Source organism: Tribolium castaneum, chromosome 1 (assembly GCF_031307605.1).
Source record: "Tribolium castaneum strain GA2 chromosome 1, icTriCast1.1, whole genome shotgun sequence".
Lineage (NCBI taxonomy): Eukaryota > Metazoa > Arthropoda > Insecta > Coleoptera > Tenebrionidae > Tribolium > Tribolium castaneum.
Genome location: NC_087394.1, coordinates 3,401,171 through 3,414,928, shown reverse-complemented (window position 1 = coordinate 3,414,928; position 13,758 = coordinate 3,401,171). Strand labels below are relative to the sequence as shown.

Here is a 13,758-nt window from a genome sequence, read left to right as displayed (position 1 = left end):
GCGAGTGTCGAAAAATCCATTACTTCTTAAAGCTCGAAATGCGATGTTGCAAGTTCCGTGTCATCGCCCGCTTTCATTCCGTTCTTTTTTCGTCGCTTTTTTCCGTAAACATGCGGCAATTACCGAAAATAATAAATTCACCGACGCTAATTGCCGCCAAACAAATTTCAATCTTTTTCCATTGAACTCTTAGGACTGTTTATTTCGCGAATACCACAAAGGTGAGGTAATGGATGGAGATAGACTCCGGGAAACGTTTCCGATGGCATTGACACCGGGGGTTTGTGTCTGAAGGACTGCAGGTGTAAAAGTGGGGCTCGTAAAATGATTTTCGTTTTAACACTCGCGAACCACAGGTTTTTTCGTTGTTTTGGACACAACCAGTTTATTTTACCCGAGACAAACCTGCAATTATTCAATTTCTCATCAAAAAGACACAGACGAGGTTTTTTACATTTTTAAACCACCTGTAGCTTGCTTTTCAATGGGTTCTAACAAATCGATTTGTTGATCTGCTATCACAAAAGCGGTTTTTATAAATTATATCAATTTAACAAAGAGAGAAATAATAGAGCAGTTTGAATTCACATTCTTCCTTCCACGTTAAAAGGTTACATGTTATTAGTACGTATTACCACACAGTCTGGTTTTTTACCTCTTCAATCTTGAATTCGGTGGCTTATCCACTGAATTGTCTAACAGAAATATTAACCTAATAGTTTGAAAAATATCAGCTGAGGTATTAAGGTAAAACTACTGGTCCTTTCAGTCTCTCAAGTAAATTGACCAATAACAAAAACAAAAAAACATTTATTTGCTGTTTTTTATTAAAAACTCACCATGTTGGTATCTAAGTTTTGGATAAGTTGACCAAAAAATAAAAACACTTAATTTAACAATTTTTCCGTGTTTTAGGTAAATAATAATTATTACCACAAAACCTCGTCTGAATTTGTATAGTACCTTTAACATATTGTGTACTGTATTATCCAATAGTGTCTAACAAAAACATTACCCTAGTAGCTTAAATACTGCTCCAGATATTAGGGTAAAAGTTGCAGTGTTTTAGGTAAACTGACTAATATTAGGTAAAAAAGAAAAACACTTAATTTGACATTTTTCCGTGATTTAGGTAAGGTTTTGGATAAGTCGACCAAAAAAGAAAAACACTTAGTTTAAATTTTTTTCCGTGTTTTAGGTAAATAATAATTATTACCACAAAACCTCGTCTGAACTCGTATAGCACCTTTAACATATTGTGCACATATTGTGCATATTATCCAATAGTGTCTAACAAAAACATTACCCTAGTAGCTTAAATATTGCTCCAGATATTAGGGTAAAAGTTGCAATGTTTTAGGTAAACTGACTGATATTAGGTAAAAAAGAAAAACACTTAATTTGACATTTTTCCGTGTTTTAGGTAAGGTTTTAGATAAGTTGACCAAAAAAAAACACTTAGTTTAACATTTTTTACGTGTTTTAGGTAAATAAGAATTATTACCACAAAACCTCGTCTTAACTCGTATAGCACCTTTAACATATTGTGTACTGTATTATCCAATAGTGTCTAACAAAAACATTACCTTAGTAGCTTAAATACTGCTCCAGATATTAGGGTAAAAGTTGCAGTGTTTTAGGTAAACTGACCAATATTAGGTAAAAAAGAAAAACACTTAATTTGACATTTTTCCGTGTTTTAGGTAACCCATTACCACCTCAAAATTACACTTTTAACACCCTTAACATATTATTGTCTATAAGAAAAACATTACCCTAATAGCAGGTATTAGGGTAAAACCACTCTTGCATCCAGTATTTTGAGTAAAGTGACCAATATTTGGTAAAAAAAGCATTAATTTAACGAAAACATTGCTCTAGTAGCTTAAATACAGCCTCAGGTATTAGGTAAACAAACAGAGTTTTAGGTAAATTGATCAATAACTGGCAAAATGCAAAAATAATTTGAGGTTTTTAAATAAAATGCCAATAAGTATCCAAGGTTTGGGCATAATAACTTAAATTATGCCTCGAGTATTAGGTAAGATAAAACTACTTTTAATTTTAAAAAAAATTATTAAAAAAGGAAACACTTGATATGACATATTTTTAAGTTAAAAGCCAATATGTATTGAAGTTTTGGGTATTTTACCTCATCTTTCCTCTGCGGAAATCACCAAAAGTAGCATCTTCAAAAGTAACGGTCTAAATTAAATAATTACCTTAATAGCTTAAATATCGCCTCAGGTATTAAGGTAAAAACACTCTTGCATTCAGTGTTTTGGGGAAAGTGACCAATATTTGGTAAAAAAAGCATTAATATTGCCCTAGTAGCTTAAATACAGCCTCAGGTATTAGGTAAACCGACAGTGTTTTAGGTAAATTGACCAATGACTGGCAAAATAACTATCAAAAAGCAAAAAAAAATTGTGCCAATATGTATTCAAGTTTTGGGCATAATAACTTAAATTATGCCTCGAGTATTAGGTAAGGTAAAACTGTTTTAGGTAAATTAACCAACAACTGACAAAAAAAGTAACAATTTGATAATTTTAAGTAAAAAGGCAGTAGGTACTCAAGTTTTAGGCATTATACTTCATATTTTTCCAGGATTTCGGGTAAACTAAAAGGTACATGGTATTAGAGTAAGCAAACCTTTTATGAGACACATCCTAATATGGAACACCAAGTTTTTTACAAGTTTTTATTAGGTATTGTATTATCCACTGAAAGGTCTCTAAAGGAAACATTGCCCTAATAAATTAAATACTGCCTCGAGTATTAGGTAAGGTTAAATTACTTGTAATTTAATAAAATTTAAGAAAACGGAAAACACTTTATATGGACATTTTTAAATTTTTTAACTTAAAAGCCAATACGTATTCAAGTTTTGGACATTTTGCCTCATCTTTCCGCAGCGGAAATCACCGAAATCAGCGTCTTCAAAAGTAACCGTCCAAATTAATTCCAAGGGCATAATAAATTAATTCAATTGTTTATTATCAAGTGGAGCGTGCAGCTGAATTTAAAAATTTTACAACTTTGTATCGACTATTTTAATTCCATTCATCACTCGAAACATGTGTCATCTTCAGGACGTGCACACGCATACATTAACGAAAATGACTTGTGGAAAATTTCCCCAAAACCAAATATTTAAAAAAGATCACATCTCGTCTTGATTTGACTGTTAATTAAGCGAGACTGGGCCAGATTTTCCCAATTAAAAACACAATAGACCCAGATTTAATTAGTATGGTGGGCAAGCTATACTTTTTGCATTAACTTAAAAGTTGTAAATTACTCCAACAATAGCACCCCATGAGGAGTAATTCCTTTCATTTAATTTAGAAGGTAAGTAAATTTTTCTTGGCGATTCGAACCCGCAACAACAAAACGTTGAAATCGAAACCGAACCTGTCAAGTAACAACAACGGAACCGGCCGAGTAAGAAAAACAGTGTCAATAAAAGTGAATCCAATTCGAACGATATCCGGTAAGTGAGCAACCACCGAAAGCTCCCTTATCAGAGAAACTTTGTGATATGAATGCAAGGATCGCAGTGGCCACCAACCAACAAAACACTGTCACACACTACCTGCTACGATTATCATAGTTGGCACAGGTAAACGAGGCCCGTCTGATATTCGACGCGATCGTTTCACGACTGTTTCTCCGCGACCGGCAAATGTTTCCATGTTGGCAGCGCCACCGCAGATAAACAACGCCAGACGAAGAATATACACCTGGAGAAGCGGCGTTGCTGTTTTTTTTACAACGCCAACTGGCACCCACCAAAAAAATTCAAAAATTCTGTTTCTCCTACTTACTGCTCCAATTACTTGCTAATGTGGCCATATTTGTGAGCAGTGGTTGGTGTAAAGTGAGCTATGATAAAAACTCCCAACTTTTTTCAACTTTATTTCCAAAAATATAGTATATTATGTTATTAGGCGTAACAGCGACAGTTTATGTGGCGAAGATTTTTTAAAAACATTGTTATTTTTTGACGCTCTCCCCATTTTCATATTTCCGACGGTATTTTATAATAAGATCTTTTACTTCTTGAAATAATCTTAGGGTAATCTTAGCTTTTTCGCAAAAGTAGAACTTTTACTGTGTGGCCAAAAAATATAACTTTTGACTGTGATATTTTGAATATGATGTAACGCCACGCCACTGATCGCCTCACCTGTCGATTTCAAGAAATATCAACACGGGCACAGTCTAATAACTCTAATGAATGAAAGTGGTCGCTGGGTCACGTGTGCGGCGATTGATCTTGGCTCTTGAACGCGGACCGCAGACTGAACCAAGGTTCGTTAATCCAATGTTGCCAGATCTAGTCAAGTTTCACCAGATTTGGTGATTTTGATGCTAGTCTTGCTAGTTTTTAAAAATTAATTGAAGTTTAAACAAAGTGCAAATGAAAAATTAGATCCAAAATGAGGGTGTTTTTTGTATTTTTCGACCAATAAATGACTACAGTTATTTGAAAATAATATTATTTTTTCCCTCTTCGAGTGTCATAAGACGTTTTTCATCTAGAAATGCAATCACCAGGCAAAATTTACCAAATTAGAATGAAATTCATTGTTATTTGATTTTTATTATTTTTTTTTATTTTACTAAAAGTGGTTAAAAAACCCATAAGTTGATGGAAAATGGTTATTATTATCACTTTTCAACTAAATTAGCAGCCTTTTAGTGCCATTTTGTTAAAATAGACCAAAAAACCACCATTTACCTAATTCAAAATATAGATTACCTTTACTTTTTTTAAAAAATTTTTTTGTCAAAAGCAATAGAAAGTTTACTAAATTCAGATGGATGCAAATGCTCACATTTTTAGAATTTTTGGGATAAAATTGAGTGTTTTTTGAAAAATGTATCCAAAAGTAACTGAAAAATCACAAAATTAGATAGAGTCTAAGGTTATTTTAGCTTATTTTATCAGATGTAGTTTACAAAATCGTATCAAAACACGTCTCAAAATTAGAAAAATGGATCCAAATCGACGTTATCTTCCCTCTATTTCACTTAATTTAGCTTAATTTAGCAAAATTTGGTTAAGAACTAACCAAAAATTACCCAGTTAGTTAAAAAAAAATGGTTTTTTTGGTTTTGTAGATTTTACAAAATCGGACAGAAAAATTGTTAAACTTGCTTAAAAATGGCATTATTTTTGTCTTTTAATGTTTTAGATCTTTTAACTAAAAGCAGGAGCGCTTTTTTTGTTAAAAACAATTCGAAAAGTCACCGACTGGGGACGAAATGATGTTATTTTTAGTTTTTACTAGTCATAGCTATTTATTTTGCAATCTAAAAATTACAAATTTTTATGCGTTTTCCTTGTTTTAGCTAATTTTTAATAAAATTTTGTCACAAACAAACACAAAAGTTCCAAAATTTTCTCAAAATTTGTGTTCTCTTTAAATTTTTCAAGCTTATAAACACATTTTTGGAACTATTTTTTCACGTTTTTCTTATGTAAGCCGAAACTTTTTTCAGATTCCGCTATCTCCTGTCGAAAAACCACCAAATTTTTAGAACAAAAATTATGTTTTTACCAAATTCTTGGGCTCTAACGACTAACTTACTAACTTCGTTTAAAAAATAAGGTAAAAAGTTTAAACCAAATTTAGTAATAAGGCAAAAATGGTGAAAATTTGGCAAGTTTTTCAGCTTAGTTCTGGCAACACTGTCGACATGAGTAATAACAAAAAGTCGTGGAAAGAAGCCATATCTGATATTCGGACAATAAAATGCTCTAAATGGACGAAAATCTAAATATGGAAGATGTTACGAGAGGAGAATTGTCTCTAATCTGATGGTTACTGTGGAAACAACGACTTGTGCAAATACAGCCACCCGGAGACTGTAATTATGCTAAGATGGTTATAAAGGACCAAATTATGGCGCCATAGTGTCCGTTTTGTGAAACTGGTCCGACTTGCTGATAAGTGAACTAGAATATTAAGAAATTAAAAAAGGAACGAATGGAGCAAAACTGGCTGCGAAATTGCACATACACACAAAATGAATGCCTCACAAATCGCTATCTTGGTAATTTTTTGGAAAAAGTGTCGTGAATAATTAACATTAATTAGTAGAATCTCCTGTTACCTTTTATGATCGAGTTTTATCTCACCTCTCAATTAAAAGAAAAAGTACCAAACACGAAACAATAGAAACATAAAAAATAACCAGTTAGAAGAAAAACTTCTTTGGGAACAGCAACTGTGTTATTATTTACAGTTTACATTACTGTGCTGGTAATTGGAAGAATTTTGTTAGGTTTACGTATTTTTGACTCGTCGTGTTAAGTCCGGACGAGCTTTGGTACACAACAGGTGTTTACCGAAGAAATTAGGTAATTTAGACGGTTATCGCAGGAAAAAACTTTCGAAACAAGAGCTATCTCAGAGTAAACTTCATTCATAATAAAATGATTAAGTGAAATGAAAGTTCCTGTGCAAGCAATTTTTCCTCAATTTTCAAAGTACAGCTTGGCCGCCACATCTGGTTGAAATTTTGTTCAACAATTACGTTTCTGACAGAGAAATAAACTAAGACTCTCAAAAAAGCCAAATTACGTAATAATAATCCATAATTAAATTTTAGCACAAACTTGACACTATCCAAAACAATGTAGTCGTGGATTAAATTAATTTTTTTAACGATTACCGATCAGAAATAACCCACTATTGACTCACCCTGTATACATATTAATATGAAATGGCTACCCTAATTTTAAGCAAAAGGTTTCAAATTTTTAAGTCTTGTAAAATTCTAATATGATATGTTGAATGAGCAGAATTGACTGAAATAAACCGTTTTGCTCTACGACTGTTAGTTTTTGAATCATGATTTTTTTAGTGTAAAACTTTAACTCCGTTGCCCGGAGCGGTTCCAGGTTTTGACGAGAAAATAGGTAATTTCAAGCGCTATCCGATGCTTTTTTGATTTTTGCTCTAGGTCGTATAGTTTATGAAAAAAACGCAAAAAAGATTGCCATTTTCACATTTTTTTTTAATTTTTAAACGTATTAACAAATTTTTTTATTTTCTCCATTACGGCGAAACTATTAAAATCTTGAACTATTTTAGGCTAAACCTATGTTAAATGATCCGAGGAATCGACTGACTTTGAGAAAATTACCAAATTCCCAATAGTTTTTTAGTTATGATTTTTTTTTAATTTTACTAATTTTTTCTTTTATTCGCAATTTTCTTGAAAACTATTAATCGGAGAACATTTTTTTTTAAACATAGATAATTAAAAGAGCTTTCCAACGATAATAAACTTCACGAGTTATTTCTAACAGTTCCGGAATTATTGCTCGATAAATGTTCCGGGAACAGGAAATCGACCAAATTCTCGATAAAATTGGAAAAATCATAATCTTAAAAATCAAACCTGTTGACTTTTTTCTACTTTTAACAACTTCATAGAGTTATAAGCGCATGGAAAAGTCTAAAAAGCTTTGCTAGAGTTAAAAAAAATTTTTCGTCCCTTTTCTATGAAGGTAAGTACCTCGATAATTAAAATTTTAAGCAAAAAAAACTTAAAAATTTTAATCTCGTGAAAATCTGGTATAATACAGAAAATGAGCCGCAGAATTCACTGGAACAAACCGTTTTGCTCTACGACTTTTAGTTTTTGAGTTATGAATTTTTTTGTTGAATGAAGTTTTCCACTACAGAGTTAGCCATTAGTGGGTTACTTCTGACATGTCCTAAGATGCAACCATTAATGCAACTACTGCAATTACCACTTGGATACCTCGTTTGATTTTTAAAAACATTAATTGAATCAACACTGGTTTTTTATCTTTTAAATAAATATTTTATTTTCAACTTAAAATTTTGCCTAAACACTCAAATAAGACTACAATAAGATGCTCAAGATACTTTAGTGATTTTTCGGTTTATTTTGAAAAAATAAATTATCGGTCTGGATTAACAATTAATTAATTAAGATTAAAAACGTCTCAAAAGAACGCCAAAACTAGGTGATTTTTCTAGTTAAGTTTGAGAAATTTCACGAAATAATTGCAATTCTAGTTAAAAAAAAATGCCTGAAAAAGGCAAAACTAACGTAACTTCGATCTAAAAAAAGCGTAAAAGCTTGAAAAAGGCAAAAGTTTTGTATAAATTTTTGAGCAGGCAGCATTTTTTTCAGATGGTCCAGCACGCGTAAGGAGCACTTCCTGCCCTTGACCGCTGTAATAAATAATTCCATCCACAGTAGCATCTAATTAATAATTTTCTTTCCGTCCCTCCTCTCTCCCGGATCCGCTAAATGGGGCAAGGTAATGTCGGGTGTACCAACTTTCCTCGCTCTCGTAACGAGTTTAACATACGACCGTATCAGATGGGCGGACCCTCAATAAATGTATAAATAATTTCCGTAACGGGCAACTTTCGGTGTGCATTTCCACTGGGACTTGAATTTACACACTAGACCGGAAAAAGTCCGCACACGCACTTGCGTTATGCAAGAGTTCAGCTGTTGACGCCTCTCATTTTACACCCACGCCACTGGTTTGGCAAATTTGAAGCAATTTTAATTGGAAAATTGGGATGTTGTTTAGTAAATAGGAAATTAATCAATGACCGATGTTAGAATTGCGTCTTGTGATGGAGAAAAATAGGTAATTTCTTGATTTGACACGAAAAAAATTGTAAGTAGAGAAACTAAAAAATCAAATAAGGATACATATTTTATTTATGTAAAATTCATAAATGAAACCGTTAGAAACGGAATTGACAAGCTGACAGCAATCATCCGCAATAATAAATCATCTGTTTCTAAATATAGAATATTAGAATAATAAAAAATCGTAATTGTTCCAACTGTTGGAACAATACAGTTGTTAAAAATAAAACCAACCATAAATAATACATTGTTACAAATTTTGTATTAGTTTCGTATTAAATCCAGATGTTTGTAAACACAACAATAAGCTTAAAACAATTTTTAACTTTAAATACACATGTATTATTTTTCCTATAATGGAGTATTTCTCAAAAACGTTTTCCGTTAATAAGCAGAACTCTATTTAAGTCAAAGCTTAAATTATTCTTCTGAGCTAGAATAAAGTTTTGTTTGTATGTTCTGTGAGTGTTTTCTTGTTTTTAAGCCAAGAATCGTCTAGTTTTTAGGCGTTTCTTAAGAAATTTTCGCTTTAAACATTTGTGGACATCTTTTTAAAACGCTTAAAAAATCAATTTCAAAATAAAAAAATTCATACAAAATGGGTCTCCTAAAAGTACAATTTTTCTGAATCATAAAAAGCAATAATCATAGAAATCAGCGTTCGCTATTAAATAGTTTTAGATGTTTTTGATATTAATATAAATAAATTTATTCATTAGTAGTAGAATTATCGTAATTAAACGTCTGTTGAGTTTTTAGGTTTAATTTTTTTCTATTATTTGTTATTAAACTATTATTATTCTTACTATTATTATTATTAATATTATTATTGTTATATGGTTCTATATTTCTTTCTATGCATGTAAATTTTCTATAATTCCCTAAACAATTAAAATTAGTTAATAAATTAATTAAAAAATATTATTAGCAACCGATGTTTAGATGTCGTTTTGTGCAAAAATACGTAGTCGCCAAAAATAAATTATTAAAGAAAAACTTCAACAATGGTATAGAAAAATTCTGAAAAATTCAGACACAAACAGAAAATATCAAAATGCAATAAAAATACTGATATCTGCGTGATTATCAGTTTTTGATATACGTACTATAGAAAAAAATACTCTTAGTTTTTAAATCTGTGCAACATATTCAGTATCATTATTATGTAAAAAAAACAATAATAATAATTTCAACAGACAAAAAATCAATAAATTTATAAATCAAAAAGTAAAAACACAAAAAAATCAATGGGCATTTCTCACTTGTATGTAGTTTTACATGAATCACCCTGTGTAATTTTTTACGTTATTTGAGAATTACAGAAAATTTTCTCGTTATCACAACCTTACAAGCGTGACATTAACATTAATTATTAAAAATTAACAACCTCACAAGTCTATAAATTTGTCAAACTTGTATCTAAAAAGTTTCACAAATGACAAACTTCACCGTTGTTCCATAAATATTATTTTACGAAACTAATAAATTAATAAGATTCATGTGGCGAAAAATTTCTCTTTTGGAACAATTAGAAGCGAGAAAGCAAATAAAATACGAGATGAACTCTTTCTTATTGTTTTATTTGCGTGAATTTGATGCCTTTTACTATAAAAAATGAACATCTATGTTGTGTTGTAAATTGTTTACCATCACTTAATTCGTTGAATTGTTAAACACGTAATTATTGTAAAGACTCGCGTGTAATAAAATGTAAATATTCAAGTGCTCTCACTCCAAATGACACTAATTGTATGTGCATAAAGTACGAAAGACTTGTGCCGTTATTTTGTCATGTTTATATTAAAACAATTTTCAATTAAAGAACAGTAATAAATAGAAACATGTTAATGTTCATGCGAGATTGAGTTACACGTTTTTAACACTTACAATAAATTTAAAACGAATTGTTCCCTCTGGTAGCACCGTTTCAGTAAAGTAAATATTGTTACCAACTTACCAAAACTTGCGACAAGCATTGAAAATTAACTTCCTACTACAAGCTATTGTTTGTCGGAGTAAAATAATAGTCATTATGGACTCAAGAGTGTGATTCCAAGTTAGTTGATCTGTCAACTAACAAATTTATGTATTTTTTAAGTGTGTCACATAAAGATAAAAAACAAGTAATTAAATTAATTAACTGTCAAGCAATTTGCAGCTTTTGCATAATTACAACACTGCAGTTGTTTCGATATAATGCATAATTGTGATCATCTATAAATCATCAATGTGTCCGTTGACATTTTGCTTTTTAATTAATATAACCGCTACCTCATTTTTCCACAATTGCAATTACGCGAAGGCCGCTTTTTACGTAACCAATTATTCAAATTCAAAACTACCACAGTGTGCAGACCATCCGCTAATTGCTCTCCAAACAATGGTACAGAGCGTTTATTCTTGTGCCCATTCAAGGTTGGCTTCACATTTTATAATCTAACCAAAAAATCCAAAAAAAGATAGATAAAAAATAAACAACTCAAATTTTTTTTCCTACAAGCAAATACAGAATGTTCCGTCATCTGGTACATGAAATATACATGAAAAAAAAATACAGGGTCCTCCATTTGAAAAAAATGAGTTATTCAACTTTTTGCGTCTTGGCACACTCTGTATATTATCTACGTGCTTTAACTAAAAGTCGTCTATCTGCTAAAACTACAAGGTATTCTGAATTTTTCTGTTGCAAATTTACCGGAAAATATTAATAAGCGACTTAGCAGTGATTTTAAAAAAATTGGTCTTTTTTATAACGAAAATTTGAATAATTTTAAAACGAAAAAAGATAGACCCATTATAGTTTATATAAAGTTACATTATTTTTTTGCGTAGATACCAATTATGCAAAAATATATAGAATGTTCCTTTTAAAAAAATATAACTTTGGTTCACCACCCTGTATACAACACCCTGTGCATAATAAAAATATTTCAAGTTTGTGGATTTTAAGTCGATTTATCGGATAATAAAAACAGCATAGCAATATTTCAATTACCAAGGGTCACCCTGTATGTAATTGTGAACACGGTGACAGCATGTGTTTCCTAATTTTCCGCATGTTTTCGCTTTAAAGTGATGATTTAGTTGCGTTATATTTTTTTAATTTTTTAAAATTTCGGTTATTGATTTCCGCATTATTACTTCAAATACTGGGAGGATGTGGAAAAAGTCTGTTGAATGGACGTCACGGATGATTATTCATAAAGTTGGATTTTTTCCGCTGCGTTATGTGCGCTCAAGAGACGATTAAAATGCAAATCGCAAGAGGTCATTAAACAACAAATTGCTTACCTTTCCGTACGGCGAAAAAGTCTTCGGGAAACCACCGATGTTGTCACTGAAACGAAACATCCAACATTTTACAACCGACGACCAGTCGAACGATTATTTACGACACAAAACACGCTTTTTCGAAATATTTTAATTAAAATTAATTTCATAGACAAGAGCGTAAATACTGTCACGAGCAAAGATCGTAACTTTCGGTTTTGTTATGCAAACTAGCGAATATTTTATTCCAAGAAGCAGTTTTTCAGGTATTTAATGACCACAAATGTGCCTTATTTTCATCCCATGATACCATTTCGCAAGAAAAATAATTTTTAGAAAAAATGTTGCTACAGTTGAACTTCGATAACTCGTTTTTTTGATCTTTTCTTCTAATGTCCCGAACCCTTACTGGACTATAATTTGCGTTTTTAAATCATTTCATGACACTATTTTGCAAAAAAATTATTTTTAGAAAAAATGTTATTACAGTCGAACTTCAATAACTCGATTTTTTTGATATCTTTTCTTCTGATGCCTCGAACCCTTACTGGACTCTAATTTGCATTTCTAAGTCATCCCATGAGACCATTTTGCAAGAAAAATAATTTTAAGAAAAAATGTTATTACAGTCAAACTTCGAAAACTCAATTTTTTTTTGATATATATTTTTTTTGAGGTCTCGAACCCTTACTGGACTCTAATTTGCATTTCTAAGTCATCCCATGAGACCATTTTGCAAGAAAAATGATTTTTAGAAAAAATGTTATTACAGTCGAACTTCGACAACTCGATTTTTTCGATATCTTTTCTTTTGATGTCTCGTAGAACCCTTACTACACTCTAATTTGCGTTTCTAAGTCGAACTTTTCCTTCACCATTTATAGTACTTTGAGTTTAGCGACAATTTTTTTACATTTTTTTGCACAAAATAGCATAGTTTGTCTTATAATAATCTAGGAATAATAAAAATAAGTATTTCTGTAGTATATCTCTTTAATTTAATGTCAAACTAATTTTTTGTTGAAAAATATTTCTTTTTCGTACTTTTTCGTGCTTATTAAGACATATTCTCTTTATTGCATTCAAATCTCAAGTTTCTTCTTTTTCAGTTATCTTACAAATATAAATGTTGGCAATTGGCTGTTCAAGTTATCGACGATTTGTTTACAGCTTAACATTTTAACTTTTATAAAAGCTTTTAAAGCATCGTAATTGTGCAGTATTATTAATTATAAGATCGCCCTCAGAATTTTTACAAATTTTAAAATCCTATGCTTGAAACAAAAATGTTCTCTGGTAAAATAATCTACTTCTTAGTAGGTACAATTTTTTAAACAAATCTTTTTTTCATTATTTTTTTTTATTTCTCTTGGATTAGTTTTAAATTCGAATAACAATACGCTTTTTATTTCTTAAAATTATTTATAATTATAATAATTGTAAAAGTAAATAATGTCATTACGTGACGGAAATTACATAAGTATGCAAAATTTTTATTTAAAACATTGAACAATTGATTTCTCCGTTCTTATTAAACGTGAAGGATTAATTTTGTATTGAAAAACTCTACCCCAAAGGTTTTTTCTACTCTTTCAAATAGTTTTAAATTCAACTTTGTATTTCGTTTCTTTATAACAATAAATTGTTATAATTTGCTAGTTTATTAATATATTTAAAAAGATCATTTTGACATTTTTCTTTTTTGTTTTTCTTGTGTTAGATTGCAATTTCGAATAAGAATACGCTTCCTAATTTATTATTCATAATAAGTGTTAAAGTAAATATTATAATCATAATTTGTCGGAAATTACGCGCGTACCTATGCAA

At 30.7% G+C, this 13,758-nt stretch overlaps 1 protein-coding gene across 5 annotated transcripts in view; it reads right to left on the bottom strand.

Annotated features, from left to right (window-relative positions):
* The window catches only part of Fhos (Formin homology 2 domain containing), a 112,848-nt gene that overhangs the window by 80,854 nt on the left and 18,236 nt on the right, over positions 1-13,758 (bottom strand). For 2 of the 5 annotated variants that reach the window (XM_015978736.2, XM_064355962.1), the window contains one exon: positions 11,953-11,998. In XM_015978736.2, coding sequence (XP_015834222.1) covers positions 11,953-11,998 — 46 coding nt within the window. Of the gene's footprint in view, positions 1-3,574; positions 3,726-11,952; positions 11,999-13,758 lie in introns of those variants that run through there. The other 3 variants (XM_015978745.2, XM_015978744.2, XM_064355967.1) reach the window with 2 other exon arrangements.